Below are 21666 nucleotides of genomic sequence, written 5' to 3' on the forward strand. Positions count from 1 at the left end.
CCAATGCAAGGCTATAATCACAGCATGATACCACGAGAATGCCCTCTAAGATACTGAGAAATGGCTCAGGAAATTGGTGAGAATTTAATGAGATCCGGAAGATCTCAGAATTAGCAGATTGGCCCTGGCTCTGAGTTAACTTCCACATGACTGTCTTTAATGAGATTCATGAAACCCCACAAAGGTTTCACATCAACATCAGCAACTGAATGAAATGCAATGAAAAATTAAACTGATTTGCTTGGAAAAAGTGAGGACAAAAATATAATCTGGGAAAAGTACAGACATTTTATGGTGCTTTCTACTCATATTTACTCCACAGCATTTCTATTAAAGAGTCAGAGGCAAATGTAATTAACTTATGGGTAGTATTTAAGAGTACTTCTAAGATTAGTACCAGCATATCTCTGAAAAATTGTTGCTGGAGAATCGCAGTTAATTCTTTTAGAACAGGTTCTGCTGGAATTGAGGGAAGCCCTCTTATTATTAGTTTACAAGGACACTAAAGAGCTATCTATGCATTCAAGTTTCTAATTTGGCTGTTTTTTTTCTTTTAAAAAATTACACACATGACTTTTAATGTTTGTACATTCATGCTGTAAGCGTACAGAATAATTTGGAAGTGGGTAGCATATAACTTGGTCAAAACCAGAATAAAGAAAGAATAGGCTGCTGTATTTTCCAGAGCAGTTTGGGTGCTTGCAATGGGGATGCTGGGCTTAACAGGCATTTGACATAATCAAGAAGATTGCATTTTATATTTTTTTACAAGGGGTTATGTCTTAGCAACTTTAAGATACATGGACTTCAACATCTAGAATTTCCCTGCTGGCTGGCGAAATTTGGGAGTTGAAGTCCACGCATCTTAAAGTTGCCAAGATTGGGAACTTCTGAACTAAGCTATATTTATAAGACCGGAGAGGGTGCTATTATGGATAGCAATAATAAACAGACAATAATTCTAATATGACAGAGCATTTTTTTCTTTTGATAATTGTTAATGCAGATTTTTTTGGTATTATGTTAGTACTATTACATGAAAATAAACTGTCCAGTTTGGTATAGTGATTAAAGGTACTAGGCTAGAAACTGAGAGGATCAATAAGTTCTAGTCCTGCCTTAGGCACAAAGCCAGCTGAGTGACATTGGACCAGTTACTTTCTCTCAGCTTTAGGATAATTGATTTGCCCTGACTTTCATAGAACTGTCTTTTTTTTTTTTTTTTTGTCTTTGGACATTTTTTTACATTTTATTATACTTTTTTTTAAATTTGAATTTATATCCCGCCCTTCTCTGAAGACTCAGGGCGGCTTACATTGTGTAAGGCAATAGTCTCATCCTATTTGTATATTTATATACAAAGTCAACTTATTGCCCCCCCCCAACAATCTGGGTCCTCATTTTACCTACCTTATAAAGGATGGAAGGCTGAGTCAACCTTGGGCCTGGTGGGACTCGAGCCTGCAGTAATTGTAACTGCAGGCAGCTGTATGTTAATAACAGGCTGTATTAGCCTGGTGAGCCACTTCCCAGCCCTTCCCAGATACTATAAGCATCTTTGGAAAAAAAAAAGAAAATGAACATATATCTTCATAAAAGAAGAAAACTGCTGGTAGTGATACTTCATTTATCTTGATGACTTTCATAGAACTCTGTCTGAGATTTAGACAACAGAGAGAATCACCACAGATTTAATTTAGACCCATATATTTGATAAATATATTATTTTTAATAATAATTTTATTGAAGTTTACAAAGAGAAAAAACCAATACAAAGAAAAATATAAAAATGAAAAATAAGAAGTGTATAGAAAAAAACAAAAATAAAAAAAATCATTCAAAAAACGATTTCCCTTTTCATCAAGGCAAGTACAATCAATTTCCGTAAGTTATCACCTTCTCTGATAATTCCACAAAGTATCTCTTTTTCCCATATCTTATCTCTTATCTATAAATACATTATAAAGCCTTGTTATTCAATCCAAATCAGTAAAAGGTCCATTAAGAGTTACCACGAATACAACACATATATTTTAATCTTAACCAAATTAAGTACTTTTGTGTCTATGGAGATTCTCAGTCATCCAGGTCATGGTTGTCCCAAAGATGCTTTTTCAAGAGGCAACTGGACTTTCTGGTTTTTCTTTGATGACATTTTGCTTCTTGGATGAGAAGCGAAATATCTTCAAAGAAAAATCAGAAAGTCTAGTTGCCTCTTGAAAAAGCACATTTGGGATAAAGTAGTTTTATATTCCTTTATTTTATTTGTAAGTTATCAATAAAGTAAAAAGTTTCTTCTTCCCTCTTATATATGTTTACTACACTACATGTTTACTGGACTACATGTAAACTACATGTTTACTGGACCCGTGTCCTTCCTGGCTGGTACTGGCCACTCAGGAGGTGACACGAGGCTGGCTCCAGAGGATTATCAATGCTTCTTTGTTGGAAGGGGTTTTCCCTGCCGCCTTGAAAGAGGCGGTGGTGAGACCCCTCCTCAAGAAGCCCTCCCTGGACCCAGCTATTTTGGGTAATTACCGTCCAGTCTCCAACCTTCGCTTTGTTGCGAAGGTTGTAGAGAGTGCCGTGGCGCGACAGCTACCCCAATACCTGGATGAAGATGTCTATCTAGACCCGTTCCAGTCCGGCTTCCGACCCGGATACAGCACGGAGACAGCTTTGGTCGCATTGGTGGATGATCTCTGGAGGGCCAGGGACAGGGGTTATTCCTCTGCCCTGGTCCTATTAGATCTCTCAGCGGCGTTCGATACCATCGACCATGGTATCCTGCTGCGCTGGTTGGGGGGATTGGGAGTGGGAGGCACCGTATATCGGTGGTTCTCCTCCTATCTCTCCGACCGGTCGCAGACGGTGTTGACAGGGGAGCAGAGGTCGACCGCGAGGGGCCTCACTTGTGGGGTCCCACAGGGGTCGATTCTCTCGCCCCTGCTGTTCAACATCTACATGAAGCCGTTGGGTGAGATCATCAGTGGTTTCGGGGTGAGATACCAGCAGTACGCTGACGACACCCAGCTGTACTTTTCCACCCCGGGCCACCCCAATGAAGTTGTTGAAGTGCTGTCCCGGTGTCTGGAAGCCGTACGGGTCTGGATGGGGAGAAACAGGCTCAAGCTTAATCCCTCCAAGACGGAGTGGCTGTGGATGCCGGCACCCCGATTCAGTCAGCTGCAGCCGCAGCTGGCTGTCGGAGGCAAGTTATTGGCCCCAAAGGATAGGGTGCGCAACTTAGGTGTCCTCCTGGATGATCGGCTGTCGTTTGAAGACCATTTGACGGCCGTCTCCAGGAGGGCCTTCCACCAGGTTCGCCTGGTTCGGCAGTTGCGCCCCTTCCTTGATCGGGATGCCTTATGCACAGTCACTCATGCGCTCGTTACCTCTCACTTGGATTACTGTAATGCTCTCTACATGAGGCTCCCCTTGAAGTGCACTCGGAGGCTTCAGTTAGTCCAGAATGCAGCTGCGCGGGTGATAGAGGGAGCTACGCGTAGCTCCCATGTAACACCGCTCCTGCGCAGACTGCACTGGCTACCTGTGGCCTTTCGAGTGCACTTTAAGGTGTTGGTTACGACCTTTAAAGTGCTCCATGGCTTAGGGCCTGGGTACCTACGGGACCGCCTGCTGTTACCACACGCCTCCCACCGACCCGTACGCTCCCATAGAGAGGGACTTCTCAGGGTGCCGTCCGCCAAGCAATGTCGGCTGGCGGCCCCCAGGGGAAGGTCCTTCTCTGTGGGGGCTCCCACACTCTGGAACGAGCTTCCCCCGGGTTTACGCCAAATACCTGACCTTCGGACCTTCCGCCGCGAACTGAAGACACATCTTTTCATTTGCGCGGGGCTGGCTTAAAATTTTATCGGTTTTTTAATTTCTTAAATTCTTATTATATTTTTAAATGGGATTTTAGTTTTTATATATTTTAAAGTTTTCAGGCTAATTATAATAAGTTTTTTTAAATTTGCATTTTAAATTGTACATTGTTATTGTCTTTTTTACTTCTGCCTGTACACCGCCCTGAGTCCTTCGGGAGAAGGGCGGTATAAAAATCAAATAAATAAATAAATAAATAAATAAATATATCTTACCTCTTATATATAAAGAAATCTTTAAAGCCTTATCATTCAGTTATAGTCAAGGAAAGTCCACCAACAACTATCAGAAGCAACATATATGTTTTTAACCTTGATCAAATAAATCAACTTTTTATTCATTCCATCTCCTTTTAAGAATCTTGATCTTTAGTCCCTTTAGTGTCCTAAAAGTCAGTTTCGTACCATTTTGCCTCTTGTTAGAAACCCTTTTATAGGTTTAATACATCTCTTTTGTAAATCCAAGATAAGAAGTTATCCATGCCATTCTGATTAATAATGTTCTGTCCCCTTTAATTATTAAGAGTTTCATTTGTAAATCCAATGTAACATTTTTTTTGGTATCATTCTTGCAGTCTGACATTTTAAAATCTACTTTCAGAACATCTGAATTAGCCCTAGTTTGTTTTATCCAGTAAAATCTGTTCCTCTTCTATATTATTTCTGAATCCATTTTTATAATGGCACACAATTTTAAGAGTAATTTTTGAGTGCATTGTTCCCAAATATCCTTGAATTCTTTTAAGATCAGATATTTTTTGCTCCATTCTATATTAATGTATCACTTTTCCTTTAATTATAGTTTTAGTTCTTTCGGGCTCCCTCTAGTATCCAACCTTCAAAATCCCTCTTACCATTTTTTTCTTAATTTTTTATTAGATTTTTGTCCTACCTTCATTACTTTATAAGTAATTCAAGGCAGCGAATATACAGAACATAACACTCCTTCCTTCTTCTCTTTTCCTCGTAACAATAACCCTATGAAATGAGCTGGGCTGAGAGAGTGACTGGCCTAAATTTACCCAGCTGGCTTTCAAAACTAAGGTGGGACAATAACTCAATCTCCTAGTTTCTAGCCTGGTGCCTTAACCAGTAGACAATTCTGGCTCTAAGCAACAATTTCTCATGGAAGGGTTCATACAATTAGTTTCAAAATCTTGCCCTTAATTCATTTAGAACTTTCCGAAATCAATGTTTTAATCACCCTTTTGCTGTTTATTCAAAAATAAGAATTTTTTAAAGTTCTTGCATTAAATTCTTGTCATCAAGTTTAGGAGAGAACTCACCTGGTGTAATGAAACTTGCCTTTCCAAGGATTTTTAGTATCAAAACAATGCATTAACAAGCAATTCTGAAAAATGATTAGGAAAGAAAATATGGAAATCCAGTGTCCTTTTGAAGGCTCTGAACTGTGCTTTGGACAGATATGACTTTCCTTCAGCTCCCAAAGCTCTAAAACTGATCAAAGATTGCTGTCTTACAATTTCCACATGAAAAGCCATTGTATGGATCACTTGTAGGCAATCCTGGTCCTCTCCTTGCTCCAGAGGGGAATTTCAAGGAACAATCCATTCACTGGCTCTTCGCTTTACTGCAGTTATTGGCTTCACTTTCATAGAGTGTTTTTAGTGTGCCACTGTCCCCAGGAAATATTATAGACATATTATATTTTAAAGCAGGGGTGTCAAACACAAGGCCCGGGGACCGGATCTGGCCCACAAGGTACTTAGATCTGGCCCGTGGGGCTGCCTTGGAAACAGTGAAGGACTGGCCTGCGGTGACTCTGCCAGGGAAAACAGAGCTCGTGAGAGCCACATGCAGGTCCTCCTGAGCTGTTTTCTCTGGCAGAAGGTTGCAGGAGGCCATCGAAGACAAAAATGGAGCTGGAGAGCCCATTTTCTCTGGCAGAGTGCTCGGGCCACCACAGGCGTCCCCGACACAAGTGACATCGAGTTGGCCACTCTGCTCCCCCCCCGAGGCCAAACACAACCCTGATGCGTCCCACAATGAAATCGATTTTGACACCCCTGTTTTAAAGGATATTCAACTTTGAAGGCCTGTAAACATTCACTCTGCTTAATCAGCGCAGTGCTTACAGTCAATCACCATACAATGTAGCTCATTTGAGGCATAAGTGATAAGCAAGGATCAGGATGGCTTCTATAATACCAAACACTGGCTTTAAGAGTTGCCTCTTTCACGAGGCTTTTCATGTTTAGCCCTTTAAATGGTTACTGTCAGAAAGGTACTCTGAATTAGCACTTGGAAGGTGAAGATGAGATGGAAATATGGAAAATATGTCAATTGTGCGTGAATATTCTAATTTATTGTTTTAAAAATGAAGTTGTATGTCTAGTTTACAAAATATAAATATGTGAATCTGTTTCTCTTTCATGTTTCCTTTTATTTTTATACAGGATGGTGGTTTGATGCATGTGGACCATCCAATCTAAATGGTCTATACTATCCACTGCGACAGAACACAAACAAATTTAAAGGGATTAAATGGTACTACTGGAAAGGAGCAGGCTATTCTCTAAAGGCCACAACTATGATGATCCGCCCAACAGATTTCTAAAAAAGTCTACACTTTTATGTTGAAAAATTATGTTGACATAATTTTAATATACTTTGACAATATGGATACACTATGACCAATTTTTCTGCCTGAACAAAATGCGTACACATTCTATAGGAATCAGTGTTTCTACTTCTGATTTCAGCATTGCTGAATTTCATCACAGTTCAGTCATGTAAGAAGAAATAACTAAATCAATAATGATTTTAAAAAGAGAATGTTAGAAGGATTCTGCAGGACCTTAAGAACTTTGTTGTCATGAACATTTATGAAGTTGTGCATAACTGGAACTGTGAAATATATCTAGATCGTCTAAAATTTCTTCAGCCTTAAACATTACTTTATATCTTACAATTGAACTCTCAATTGCTATTTTAAAAAGAGCACTGCTTTGTAAACTATATTGTATTTTATTATTCATGCTGTTCCTTGTAATTATGTAAATATTTTGTAATTAATGCCTATATCCAGATTATTGCCTTTAGTAGTCACATATTCAAGGATATTTGGTAGTACATAGTATATTTAATAAGACTGTATAAAACTATTTCTATATTTTACATGTCTTTTCTTTAAAATCCAATACTGAGTATATAACAGACCACTATTTTTATACCTTGCATATCAGATATTGTATAGGTATTCTAAAGCTTGAAATACCTTTGCAATTTATAGAACTTTACATGTGAACTCAGTATAATATATAAGAATATTGGACTGTTCTTTCTTGTTCTTTTCTGTTAAAATAATATCTCTTAATTATAATTTCTCAGTATTTTGGACAGTTTAAACGATCTGCTTCTATTTTCTCTGGCTTAAAGGGAAACTGATAATGAAAAGTTTGAACATCTCTTGAGGAACATTGAACATTAGTTGATATACAGTTCCCTGTGAACATTTTCCATTGCTTATACTTTGATATGTGACAATCAAATCATTATCATATTCTATGATAAATTAAAAAGCAAAATATTACTTACCGCAGCTCCAGGGAAATCCACTGACAATTCAAATGGCTCTTCAGAAATCCAATAGTCATGTTCCAGAGACCACAAAACCTAAACAGTGATGGAACCACTGAGAATTAATAGCTCTATTCAAAATGTGTAAAGTAGCAAATAGTAAGCAGATCATTAACAGCAGAATAGTTAGCATATTCAAGCTTGTTTCACACAGCCCAGATAACTATGCTTTAGCTGTACACTGTGTACAACATATTTTATTTTATTGAAACCTCATCAGAAGTTTAGCACATAATAGAATAGGCTTCTAAATTTGTAGACAATGCTGAGCCTTAAAACAGATGTTATAGTGCATGGAATTTGAATATATTTGTATGCTTGGTTCAGTTAACAGACTTTAATCACACTTAATAACAAAGCTTTTTGGAAGGAAATTTGCTGCATGAAGAAACAAGGAAATGTCTTTTCAAGGAAGTGCAACCCCAATGTTGTTTGAACCGTGTGAAGAAGTTGCCAATTTTCTTCTTTATTAAAATTTCCTGCAGTAGCAAATTCATTAGTCTCAGAGCAGGATTCAATCAATAAAGCAACAGCTTTTAGAATATATATAGGATCAGATCATGAACTTGGCCCCAGAGGGTTGTACAACAGAACATCAAGTTTATTTGACAGTTTTGACTAGATGAACAGAAAATATTTGAGGAAACTGAAAATCTTAACTTCTAGTTGGTAAATCAATATGCATTAAACCACTGTTCTCGTGCCATCAGAAAAATTGATTAAAACCACAGTCATGTATTCAATGGCAAGATTGTGAATACAAATGTTTTTCTTATTTAGCCTACTCTATCTGCCCCAAGGTATTCCTCATGAGTGAATTAGAGGACTTTCCAAGTGTTTAATCATAATGGATACATCTAGGGAGGAGATCTGATGGAAACCAGAAAATTCTCATTGCATAGGTTGAAGTGTCGCCCACTTTTCTCACAATTTCTTTAGACAGTTGCCAACATTTATAACTGCTTGGCCTAAGATTAATTAGTTCTGGAAATTGCTAATTTGCTACAAAATAGTTCCTTCACAAAGCACAGTTGAAATACACAATATATGTCTCAAGAACAGTATTTTTTGTATGAATCTCTGTTAATAAGTTCCAGATTCTCCACTCCCAAATCCATTCCTCAGTGCTATACTGTACATATGCAAAATAAGAGAAGCAATTAATACTGTTCATCATTTGATCGGTGGTCAACAGCTGGTATGTTCAAAACAGTGATTTAATGTGCCCAGTTCCGGAAAGAACATTACAAAGAGATTATAACAAAAGATCAAAACAAATGCAGTTTAAAACCAGTCAATGACTTTTTCCACAGGAACAAAATGACATCCTCTGTGGTTATCTACTTAAATGTGCCATTTCCTCTACTAGCCCCTCTTTAAAAAATACAGTTTAAAGGGTGAGTGTCCTCTTTCATATTTTTCACCTGTAAAAATATTTAATACTCTTATTATCTGAAGCAAATCATTGTCAAACACTTTATATCTCTTTATATTTCGCATCAAATCATACTAGAATGAATGGCTCAGAAGCATTAAATATTGGATAAGAAACTGAAATATTTTGCATGTAATCTTGGTGTGGTGAACTATTTGTTGTATATCTCTAAATAGATAATATAAATCTATTTATAGATATATATGGTACATATTCCTTAATTGCAGTACATCAGATGAAAAGGTGTTTATAACATTTTAATAGACTTCTAAGAGATAACTTAAAAACCACTCTTAAATTCTTTCCTCTATCATATTTTGGGGCCAGCTGCCAGAAAAAAAACAGGACAATACAGTTTTCCTCTCAACTTGGCTCTAATAGAAAATATATAACTTATTGGAATAGATACATTTTTCCCCCTGGGCTTTATCACAAAATCTCTGGGACCTCTCTCCATTCCACCTGAAATTAAGGTTCACCCTTACATCCCTAACATCTTATACTTCTTTGACTTCTCCAAATACTACACATTTTTATTTCAAAAGTTGTCAGCTCTATATCTTGACATTTGATCGTGTGCCTCTAGGCATTCAAGTCAGTATGGATATTAGTAATAAGAAACCTGTTAGTGAGAAAAATACTCAGTTTACAGATAATACAAATAATATAGGCAAGGCAGCATCGAATAGGTTAAACACCATACTATATAATCCACCTCTTTAAAAAAAAAATCAGCTACAGAAAAGTTGCAATTTAAAAATTATGTAACATACAATGGACAGTGTAATCAGTTGTATTTACAATCCTGGTTCAGAAGCATCTGAATGGAAATAATTTCTTTGAATATGATTACAGAAAATACGATCCATCTGTGACACAAATCCCTTGGCATTAAAGCCCTTCCTGTTTCTGCAGCTGCACTTGATTCCTCTGTAGTCTGGGAAAGTGGGCTATTACAGCCTTCTGCTTCTATTACTTTGAAAATCATATGTATATTTTGAATACAAGGTTATCATTAATTTGAGTGCCTGTGTTACTGTCTTGTTTCAGTAGATACTTTGTAGCAATAGCAGGAAGGCTAAATCTCATACATAAATACATTTCTTTACAGTCAGAAGAGGGATTTTCAATGATCATACACCAAGTTGAAAATATAAACAAAGGCATCCAGTTGTACACTTCAGTAGACAGTTTTGGAGCCTGCAATTTATCTGTACATTAATAATCCAAGGAACAGGTAAGGTCCAGGAAAATGTAAGCCAGCCTTTATTTTTGTCAAAGAGGTTTTCTTATTTCCTCATATTTCTTGTACCTCCGGTATATTTTGGTCTGAGAGAGGGAGAACAGAAGAGCTTGAAGGATCTGTTTAGAAAAAAATCTGGATTTTAACTGCAAAATTATTCTAGTGTAGAGTTCTCTCTAACATTGTTTATGAATTACCAACATTCAGAATTTTTTTATAAGAACTGCATTGGGCAAACTGCACTCCCAAATTTAGAGTTGGCACCAGAAACTTTTTCGATATTTGGGGCCTCTTCTCTCCATGACTGAAGACAATTATAGCATAATTTTCCAATCTTGTGAGTCCATGGATATGAATTTGGATGCCTCAGTCCAGGAATGAAATCTAAAAATTTTCCCTACCGGTTCTGTGGGTGTGGCTTAATTGGTGGGCGTGACTTGATGGTCAGTTGACTGGGTGGGCGTGGCCAATAACAATAAATAATAAAAATAATAAAGAAAGTATAAAAAACAATGAGGTATCAAAAACCAACTTTCACACTTTACACACACACAACTCACACACACACACACAAAATGCCACATACAGCTTTCTGAGATTTTGTGTGTTTGTGTAATTACAGTGAAACACTACAGAAACACACCAAATCTCAGAAAGCTGCACAAATATTTTATTTTATTATTTTATTTTATTTTATTTTATTGTGGACTTCAAATCCCAGAGTTCTTCAGCCAGCAAAGCAGGAAGTCATTTTTTTCTTTAGTAGCTGAAGAAAGCATGGCGTTGCCAGCCCGAAAGAGCAGTAATTATAGGTAAGTGAGAAGGGGGAATTGGCTGGGCATGGGTGGGGGCTCTTGTAAGTGGGGGCTGTTAAAAAGTGAGTTTAAAAGCCTGTGAGGATCAGGAAACTCCTCTGGATCGCCAGAGGAGGCTTTTTTTCCCTTTTCCCCCCTCCTTTGGCTGAAGAGGTTTTTTTTAAAAAAACTTTTAAAGGGTTTTGATGATCTCTGCTCAGCCCCGCGATCATCAGAGGGTTTTTTTTTTCTTTTAAAGGCATGTTTCGGCTGAAGAAAAACTTTTAAAAGTAAAAAAAAACACCTCTGCTGATGGTGCGACTCAGCAGAGGCAGGGGGGTGGGGGCAGGGATTTTTGCTACCGGTCCTCCGAACCAGCAGTTGCCATCGCTACCTAATCGGGCGAGCCGGTTCAAACTGGGAGCATTTCACCCCTGCCTCAGTCCCACCTACAAGTATTCATATGGCCAAATTCACTTTGCAAGCCTCCATCATCCACAGAATGTGAAACGTGACCAAAATATTTCACACACCTGGTTCATAGGAATTATTCACCTTCTATTTTTTTTAAAGGTGGTAATAATGTTGGGCACATTTATGTGCTTATTTTTTTGTAAAAATTAATAATAAACGTATGCAATCTTAATTAACAGGAACACTTTAATATTTCACACTGTGTACCTGATATATTCATTTACCATTAATGTCACCAGATAATGATCATATTTTAATAAAAAAAGAAAGTCTATCAATAGTCATCTGTATTACTTACCCAATCATAACAGACAATCCAGCAGCCTCGAGCAATTCCCATAAGTATATTTAAAGTCCGGCGGGGGCTCCCTGCAATTACATGACTTGTATTTTTGCATACTTCATCAGAAGTCAGAAAACCACCCAGCTTCTTCAGCACCTGCAGTGTTACTTTCTGCATTCTTTAAGAAGAAACAGAGAGCAGATCTTAATAACTTATTATACTTCTACAGATATGATTAATTTGTTAGTTGCAATATAAACATTATTATAAGAGTTACATACAAAACATTAAAATGGCCAAAAGGTATGTTTATTTTGGGCCTACTTCATTGAAAGTAGTCTGACCTCAGCAACGAGCTATTTCTAGCTGTAAAATGGAGTTTGGGACAGCCTTATTTGATGTTGAGATATTTCTAATGAGGTTGAAACAGATGTTTCAAGAGTCAGAATGCTATCGTTGAATGTTTTGCACATATTTACTTAAGTGGGCATACAACAAAACAGCATGGTAATTTATCACCTTCAAGCTAAACTTATATCCCTTTAAAAATGAATCAAATCTGAAATTAGTACAGAATCTAGCAGCCCACCTATTATCAAATAGGAATTAGATGACACTAATCTTCTGAATGCTATAGTGTTTTCTGATAAGATTGTGGATCAAATTCAAAGTCCTAATTTTAAACCAGATGGCTTGGCTTCCATGTATCTCCAATTTGAAGCATCCTATCCATTATAAGAAGTACACAGCTCTTATCTATTCATCCCAAGAAAGAATATTTAAGGCACCCGTTTTCATGAAGTATATTGAGGGGTGATGGTCTTGTGATAAATGTTTCTCTCTAGAGGGAATAGCACTCTCCAGTGCTTAAGTTGGCTCCATTTTGCTCCCATGGGAAAGCCATAAAAATGGTATTGAGAACATGTGGGATTTGATGATGACTATTGGGACAGGACAGCAGGATGGTAGATGTATTTGATATTTGAATTTTTTAAAAAAATCTCTGAATTTCATTTATATAAATAAGCTGCCTTATCCCATACTGCAATTTGAAGCAGTTAATAAGGAACAGCACCCAGTGAATGCAGTAAGCATGCATTCTTTCATTATACAGCAAATGAATTGTAAAAAACCTGTTCTGTTTCCTATGTATCTCTATGCTAACAAAATCCATAAATATTTTAAAGTATCAGACTTTTACTACAGTCCCATGTAAAGCAGTTTTACTCATTCCTCTTACATAAAAATGATTTAAGTAATTAAAATTATTAATATGATGTGTTTTAAGATACTTAGAAAATGTATGCTATATGTCCAAATCTAATTTGAATCCTAGGGATTGAAGTCTGCGTATGTCTATATTTTTCTGATGGTAGCATACAAATATAAGCTATTAATGGAAGTGTTGTTTCTCAAATGTTGCCATAGGCCTGCATTAGAGGCCACATTGGCTCAGATTTTAGGAAGTTGAAATCCAAACACTGGGGGATACTAGACAAAGGCAGTTTTATGAACTACAAAAATATGAAAATATACGTACATAGAAACATAATCACAATACCTGGTACTTACTCAGGGGACATGCTTGTCATGACTAATGTTCTCAAAGGCTAAAGATTTAAAGAAAGAAGGAAAAATAAATCAACATATTTGTTTGCCCTTAACGATGTCCAATTCTGATGAAATCTAAATCCTACAAAGATTAAAACTTTTTCATAGATCGCAACATTTAGGATGCAAACTGTAGCTTCTTGACATAAACATACTTGCATGAATGAGTCTTGTGTACATATGTAGGGTATCTTTATGTATGGAATTCTTGAGTGGTCCTCAGTTTTCTGCTGCAAAGTTAGAGAGGGTACCACTGTATATCTCTCAGTGCTAAACATGAAAAACTACCACACTTCTATGATCCTTGAACTTCTATGATCCTTTTTTCAACATTTAGTGGGAAAGAAAGAATGCTGTGAAAACACTGTATTATAAAGATGTAGGGTCACCTAAGCAAAAGACTATTCCTGGAAAACAGCTTTGATGGTCTAGTATTTTTAATCTATAGCTACCTAAGTTAATTCAACATGAGGTTGCCAGTTTTGTACTTTAACTGCAAATATTTGTCTCCATGGTTTACAGAAAAGATTCACCATTCTAATTGAATATTCTAAATGCATCAAATAGAATTGGCTTTCTGAAATTTGTAAAATCTTCCGCATATGTGAAGCTCATTTATTTTATTATTGTAAAATGATGTGCTATATCTTCAGTATCTAGACTGCTGAAAAGCTATACAGAACAATTCAGCACATGCAAACTATAGACATGACATTACTTCAATGATAACAGCAGTTTTTCCAACTACTCATAAACAATAAAATGTTCTACCTAAAAACATTAGATTTCAACCATGTGGAAAGGCCGGCATGGTAAATAAACAGAACAATGGACTGACCTTGAGAAGAATAAATCCAAATACTAGAAGATGAAATGTCTTGTGACAGATGCTTCTTAAAAACTTGTCGCTGCTCATAGGAGAGTTTAATGTATTTTTGTTCCCATGAATTAGAAAGGAGAGTGAGTGGATGGGTGAAAAGACAATCTTAGTTTAGTTGAAAACCTTCCTGCTATTAAATCAGGTGACTGATGGTGGCTCTGAACACTCCAATACTTGAGTTACAGAAAAGTAAAATTATTATATAGTATCCATTTCATGGCTGTAGCATCATACACTGTGTTCTCCCAAATCAAATGTTGGTTTTACAAATATATTTATCCAGAAAACTTCAATTCTAGGAATATGTTATAAAATGCTGCAGAGTTCAGTGTAGCTTGTCCAATCATGTTTGCACTCTGGATAGATTAGCTATTCAATGGTTTGCTATGATTTTGTGTCCACTAAACATTAGATTTTGTGCTCTCCCCTTAGGATTCCCATCTACTTCTGCAGATTGTAGGGTTTCCCAGACCTGACACAAAAAGACATCACTCAACCTGGGAAAAAGAAGAAACACTTCCTTCTACTGGTCTTACAGCCATGATGTACCAACTCACCTTTTCGATCCTAGTAATCTTTAATTTCCTATCAGGCTCATTCACATGGTTCCCCAAAGGTTCACAAGCAGTGTTTTTGGCATCACTCGTTGAAAGTTTGGCATTATCTAAAAACCAGATCCATTCAGTTAATCCTAATCCATACTATGAAAAATGTAAATGCTGTTAATGTATTAGCATAATTGTAGCTTTGCATTATTCCTGTATATTTTTCATAATCAAGTGCACCGCCGAGTCCTTCGGGAGAAGGGCGGTATAAAAATTAAAATATTATTATTATTATTATTATTATTATTATTATTATTATTATTATTATTATTATTATTATTATTATTAAGTACAGTTCCTTGATTTTTGTGTTTTCTCTACATTATACGGCTTCTCTAAAAAAAGAGTAACTGCAGTTCGAAGTAACATTTTAAAAATCATTTTTAGGTACATAATATCTTTAAAAAACTCACCTTTCATATTGGATTTTTCGCAGGTCCTAATTTGAATTTTAAAAAATGAATATTTCCTTTATTTATCTTTATGGCAGGCAACCTACAGATTGCACAAGATTACTCTCACAACCTATTACATCTTCATAACTTTTCATGGCAGAACTTTGTTAAATTTTCATTCTGCAACTTTATATTACTAGAAGCAAACTCCCTTTAAAATGAAAACAGCAGTGATGGATAAAATATTTTAAAGTTGAAATGTTTTCAGTTCAAACAACTATTTAATTCATAGGTGTCAAACTGGATTTCTTCGAGGGCCGGATCAGCATTGTAGTTCTACTCTGTTGGGCGGGCATGGGGGGGAGGAGGAGAAGTGACATTTTTGGCTGTCAGTGCTGCAGGAGGCTGAAAATGGGCCATGCAGGTGCCACAAGCGCCCCCCCCAGCCCGTTTTCGCTGGCAGAGGCACTACAGGCTGGTCCTTTGATATTTCCAAGTCAGCCCCGTGGGCCAGATTTAAGCACCCCTGATTTAGATCTTTCTAGAAATGTTTCTGTTCAGTTTAAACCAAATTTAATTCAAAGTAACCTCTAAGAGTTCAGAACATTTCCAGAACTGTTGGAACAACTTCATAACCCAAGATTGAAACAGCTACACACCTCTATAAAAAACACCCTAATTTCATATACTTCACATGTATTATTTGAATTCTAAGATGTCTGTTCTTAAATTCAGCCTTAGTTATAGCTACGTTCATACATTGCTCACAATCTTCAGGCCATATTCAATCTTATTTCCACCAACTTATAGATAAAACATAATTATTACAACATGTCACATGACAGTAGCCTGAGTTTTATGGAATATATAATGAGGCCTTTAGCTGGAACATCAAATTTCCTGATATAAGATCTCTTGGCACAAAAAAAGGAGGTGGGTGTCCTAATATACCATGAAGTAAGAAAAGTCACTCTACTCTAGCTATACTGTACATATTTTATGAACATATCTGTAGTACTATAAATATACTATTGATACATATGAATACCATTCTCTGAAGAACTTTTTTTTTACCCAAATTGTATTAAACATTTCTATAACTACCCTTTTATGTTTGTAAGGAAATGGGAGAGAGAAAAAATTCAGGAAAAAAAAAAGCTTATGTTGTACATGGATATTCTAAGATTAGGATGGTATATATGAAGGGATCATAGCCAATGAAAACAGTATGAGTAGTATGGCATTTTCTATGCATGATTTGGCCGCGTTAACTTTTAACAGCCTATTTTGGAATTGCTTTCCCAAACTCCAAGTGCATGCTGACTTTTAATACAAATATATGGAAGCTTCAAACAGTGGGATATACGTCACTTCTACAAGAAATCTCTTATATAAAGAGATCACATAAAAACATAGTTGTTCATAAAGTACTAAGCTGCATCTGGGAACTGGTGTTCTTCACATTCTAGCCAGTATTTGACATAACACTATACTAAAAAGGAAATGCATTATTAATCCTTCTATGGGACTGAGGCGTTTGTAATATGAAAATACACAGAAAAACATGTCTCCAATGCTGATCACTGTAAAATTTGCCACATAAGTCTCTTACAATCAACCCTGGTATGGCAGCTATAGCTAATGAGGACATTTAATTCTCACATAATCTTGTGAACTGATACCAGTAATAATGACAAATAAATGAAGTGATTTAATCTTATTATTGCCATTCAAAAAGATGATTAGATTAGAAATGAAAAACCTAGATTCCACCAGGCCTACAAATCATATACAGATGTACATATCCAGTTCTAGTTTACCGAATTTGATACTATATTGACTAAAAAGTACATGCTCAGCAAATAATGCTACATGTAGAATAATTAAAATGGCGTAGCATAAAATCAGCAGTACTTCTCAATGCATGATGCATTTTTTAAAATATCAAGAGTTGTACAGGAAAACAAATTGGAACTTAACCATGCAAAAAATAGTTCAGAAGTATTGCTTTACAATTTGCACAAGACAGCACCTCTCTGCTACTTATTACAGAGCCACCGTATTTCTCTCTCCTACCCCCGGTTTTTATATAGCCTAAAAGAAAAATGTGGCTGCTTTAACAACTGGATAGAGATACTATGCTTGCAAGAGAGGTCTGTCCTAATTTTGTTTGAAACATGAGCAGCAGTATTCTATCTTACATATCTTCTTACATACTATCTTACATACTATCATTAAGTGTTGTACCTTGATGAAGGTATCTTTTCTTTTATGTACACTGAGAGCATATGCACCAAGACAAATTCCTTGTGTGCCCAATCAAACTTGGCCAATAAAAAATTCTATTCTATTCTATCTATTCTATATGGAAGAGATTCAATGAAGACATATGCAGAATGGAGTTCTTCTGCCACTCCTGTTTCTGTGTATTCAGTCCAATATAAAAAGTTAGGTATCTACAATTCTTCTAGAATGATATGTGAGGAAAGCCTGAGGTCAGTGTTTATTACATTAAACTAAGAAAATGCATCTAAAATAAACTCTACAATCCTGGATGATTATTGGTTCCTATTCTGATCAGAATACATGTATTATTTTCATAATTAAGGTTACAGTCAATGTATCTTATAGCAATAGATTGTCATTAATAGATGAAAGAATCAAGTTTTAATTTCCACATGTAAATCAGATTTGAATTCTGACTAACCCTTGATTTTAGATGAAATGGAACCTAGCTAACTGAAGACTCATATAATCCAATCTGTACTTATTAACTGATCTATGTCAAGATCCTGAGTTTAATTTAGTTTGAATAAACATGCACAGAATTAGACTATAACATTACCAACTATTGTAGTTCTTGGCTTAGTTATGTGGAAACACATTACAGTACACTAAATTTACAACCCGTGGAATGCTGAGCAATCAAGTGCATAAGCACAGTGGAGAGCTTTCTCTTTTAAAGGAATATCACCAAATAGATATGTATGACAGCAAGACTTTTCATCAGTCTCCAAAAATTCACCTGAAAACTGATGTCGGAAATCTAATTATTAAAAGCTTCACATCTCTTAGACAAAGGTTGTATATGAAATGAATTCTCAAAAAACTGAGAATGCTACAGAATAAAGCTATCATTTTATAACAGAGAAGCTACTTTACCAGTTAATTCCTGTAGAGAACCAAGATCATTCAATATGTAATTATATTTTTAAACTGAATCAAAAGAATACAGAAATTCTTTTCGGTAGACACCGCCTTCATATATTTTTATTGAAAATTATTTAAAATGTTATTTCACTTTCTAAACATCAAACAAGACTTCCCCATGGTTCATGCTTTATACATCTATACATACACACACATTTTTCTTGGAATTAAGGCACTGTATTCACAGATCATTATTTCAGATGCATCAGCAAAAGGACATTCAGTTATATTTAGGAAGCCAAACATGAGTTATTCTCATAATTCTTTTAACATCTGTTAAAAATAATCAGACATTAAACCTTTTTCTAGCACTTTATAAGTAGATTTTATAGAATGAACTTTTTAATGTGTATTTTAAGATGCACAATTTATTTACTAGACAGCAGCATTACTATTGTAAAAAAAAACAAACCACATCATCAGGTATGCTTTCCAGTAATGAAAACCTCATTGAGTCTATAGACATATTAAGTCTATATTGTCTTTGTTTCAGTGATTTTCAGAAATAAAATAACAATGTTCACAAATTTTCAGTGTACTCATTTTTGAGATTCTTAGATAAGATTTTAAGAATTTAAAGTTAGAATTTCTTAGTTTCATTTGTTCAGCAAAATGTCCATAAAACTTAAATATAGTCTTCTTTATATGAATTGTCCTTCCCTTAGAGCTGTAAATTTTTGAACTGTATAATTTTTTGGAATTTCCAGTTAATAATTTTCTGGCAGCAGTAAAATAATTTTGTTATATTGCATTTTAAATAGATACTTCAAAATTCTTATTAACACTGGTAAAAACTGTGGCTACACAGGGAACCAACATGAAATTATATGGATGGAATACTAAGTATTCAATAATATTCTATCATCAGACGCATATAACAATTTTTCACTTTCTCCTTCCATAAGCTATATCTTTGTTTTTTAAAAAAAATATTTAGAAAAATATTGTATACATAGAATATTTCTTTAAATATTTTTATCCATAGAGTATATCTTTTTTCTAAATGAGATTCTAAAAATACCTGCACTCAATTATATTTTAGAATGAAGGTTTTCAGACATTTAGGATAATTCTGGGTGTTATTTTGCTGGATAATTATCTTTCAATAACAACTTACCAGCTGTAGAACTGGTTGTGATCGGTTTCCGAATGTTGGAATTTAAAAAACAGTCTGATGTTTCTACTATGTTTCCATTTTCAGTGTTTGATGTACAATTTACACCTGTTTTTCTCCTTTGAAGAATTGTAGATAGTCTGGGTTTACTAACTGCATCCTCCGTAATCTCAGTCACTCTTTTTCTCTTTTTGTTGTAACTTGTACTTACTGGACTAGAATTTTGCAACATACCTTCTAATTTGCTTCTGGGAGAATTATACTTAATTTCCTTGTCTTTCTGTAACTTTTGCTGACATGGAAGAAGGCTGGGTCTTATTTTATTTTTAGTAAAGTTAGAAGATGAAAAACAATCTTCAAAAGAAGAATCTTGATCTTTCGCAGACTTAATCGGAGTAAGCAATGCAAGTAAGAAATCATTCTGAGGTTCTTTATCATGTGATATAGAAGCCTTCAGTCTAAGTCTTGATTTCCTTTTATATTTTCGTTGTTTGCAAAGAGAATAATCTTTAGTCGTTACTGGAGTATCCATTAGATTAATTGAAGAAAAGTCATTCTCAGAGCTACTGTTGTTGATATTTTCAGTAATTTCACAATGGACCAGATTTTCAACAGAAACTGTATGGTCCACATTTTTCACCTGAGGAAGGGGATTACCAGCAATAGCTAAAAACCAGTCAATACCATCTTTGCTTTCTGGAGTAGAAGGCCTATCAATTAATGACTTTTTGACAAGAAAATCACATCCTTTGTCATTAGGGAGGATTGAATTTTTACGTAGATCTTTACCACTCAATCGCTTTAGGCCTGTGTGTTGAGAGTCACTTGGGGAATCAGAAGAGGTATATAATTCAGCTCTGGAAACATCCATCACATTTTCAGTATTAGCTAAACAGTTGCTTGATTTCTTTCCAAGGTTCTTGGTTTCAGGACTTCCAACCAAATTGGCAAAACTTGAATTTAAAAGGTGATTACTCTCAAGTTCTATAATCAGAAACAGTTTATTATTGAAAAAGCACATCTTTTTTTAAAAAAAAAAGTGAATATGAAACTACAGTAAGATAAAACATTTAAAATGGACTACTAGCAAAGAGAAGGAAAATGGCTATGCATACATATACAGGTAATTGGGAATAGAACATCCCCTAAATACCTCTACAAGCTTCCAAAGATATAGTTGCCTCACTGGTTTGAAGAGGCGTTCTTCAATCACTCTAGCATACTTTGTGAAATGCCCTTTGCAAATATTTTGTTCTGTCAATAAAAATAAGATTACCACATTTGATTTGTTCTTCCATAATACTTTGGCTACTCTCAAGGAGAAATTAAGGGATCGTAGTTAATGTCCACCACTTCTGTGGAGCATTAGTGGGTGAATGTTACATTATTTACATTAATTGTTTTTCTACAAAAAATAAAAGATTTCTATGTAATTGTAGTAGTATATTTTTGTTTGAAATAAGCCTAATTAGTCCTGAATTATTTTTGTTTGAAAATCAAATATATTTATTTAAAGACAAGGGATGATACCAAAGGAGTTTAGGCATAATGAATTTAATCATTTATGTAATATCAACATTACTATTATTTATGTCATTTTTTAAAAAATGGGATAGCTGGGACTCCTCCCCAAGATGGCTCCTGAATGGTAGGAACTTTTCTTTTTCCTGCCAATGATTTATTGATTTTGCTATCAAAGCTGGTTCTTTCGCAATGCTGCTCCCTGGATTCAAATGGGAGCACTTAGGAATAACCCAAGATGGCTTTTGGATGTTTGTGGACTCACCTGGGAAAGAGAATCTTTAAGATTCCAGTTCCCTATGGGAGCCGTTGGAAAGTCACCATCTTCCTCTGGGCAATTCTGTCCTTTTAAGCATGCCTGGGTTTTAACCAGTGGTGAAATGTAAAATTTGTTACTACCGGTTCTGTGGGCGTGGCTTGGGGGGGTGTTAATGTGACTGGGTGGGCCTGGCCAACTTTTTCTTTTTTTACTTTTAGAAGAATTTTTTCTACAACCTCTTTGTCCAAAGAGGTTGTAAAAAAATGCTTTTAAAAGCATTTTTTTAGCCTTTTTTTGGCCTTTAAAAGGAAAAAAAGCATCTGATGATCAGGCAACTCAGCTGGGATCGTCAGAG

The 21666-nt window shown here is 35.6% G+C and overlaps 2 protein-coding genes across 6 annotated transcripts in view; one reads left to right on the forward strand and one right to left on the reverse strand.

The window, feature by feature from the left end:
• Window positions 1-7382, forward strand: part of ANGPT2 (angiopoietin 2) — a 92259-nt gene extending 84877 nt beyond the window's left edge. Inside the window, exon 9 of one of the 2 annotated variants that reach the window (XM_058177189.1) lies at window positions 6305-7382. In XM_058177189.1, coding sequence (XP_058033172.1) covers window positions 6305-6465 — 161 coding nt within the window. In that variant the 3' untranslated portion in view covers window positions 6466-7382. The remainder of the gene's footprint in view (window positions 1-6304) is intronic. The other variant, XM_058177182.1, reaches the window with a different exon arrangement.
• MCPH1 (microcephalin 1) overlaps window positions 1-21666 on the reverse strand; it is a 116045-nt gene that overhangs the window by 79792 nt on the left and 14587 nt on the right. For 2 of the 4 annotated variants that reach the window (XM_058177118.1, XM_058177136.1), the window contains exons 8-12: window positions 19535-20515; window positions 14765-14871; window positions 13289-13326; window positions 11732-11894; window positions 7446-7523 (exon numbers count right to left, since the gene is read on the reverse strand). In XM_058177118.1, coding sequence (XP_058033101.1) covers window positions 7446-7523; window positions 11732-11894; window positions 13289-13326; window positions 14765-14871; window positions 19535-20515 — 1367 coding nt within the window. Of the gene's footprint in view, window positions 1-7445; window positions 7524-10163; window positions 10285-11731; window positions 11895-13288; window positions 13327-14764; window positions 14872-19534; window positions 20516-21666 lie in introns of those variants that run through there. The other 2 variants (XM_058177127.1, XM_058177143.1) reach the window with 2 other exon arrangements.

This window comes from Ahaetulla prasina, chromosome 1 (assembly GCF_028640845.1).
Source record: "Ahaetulla prasina isolate Xishuangbanna chromosome 1, ASM2864084v1, whole genome shotgun sequence".
Lineage (NCBI taxonomy): Eukaryota > Metazoa > Chordata > Lepidosauria > Squamata > Colubridae > Ahaetulla > Ahaetulla prasina.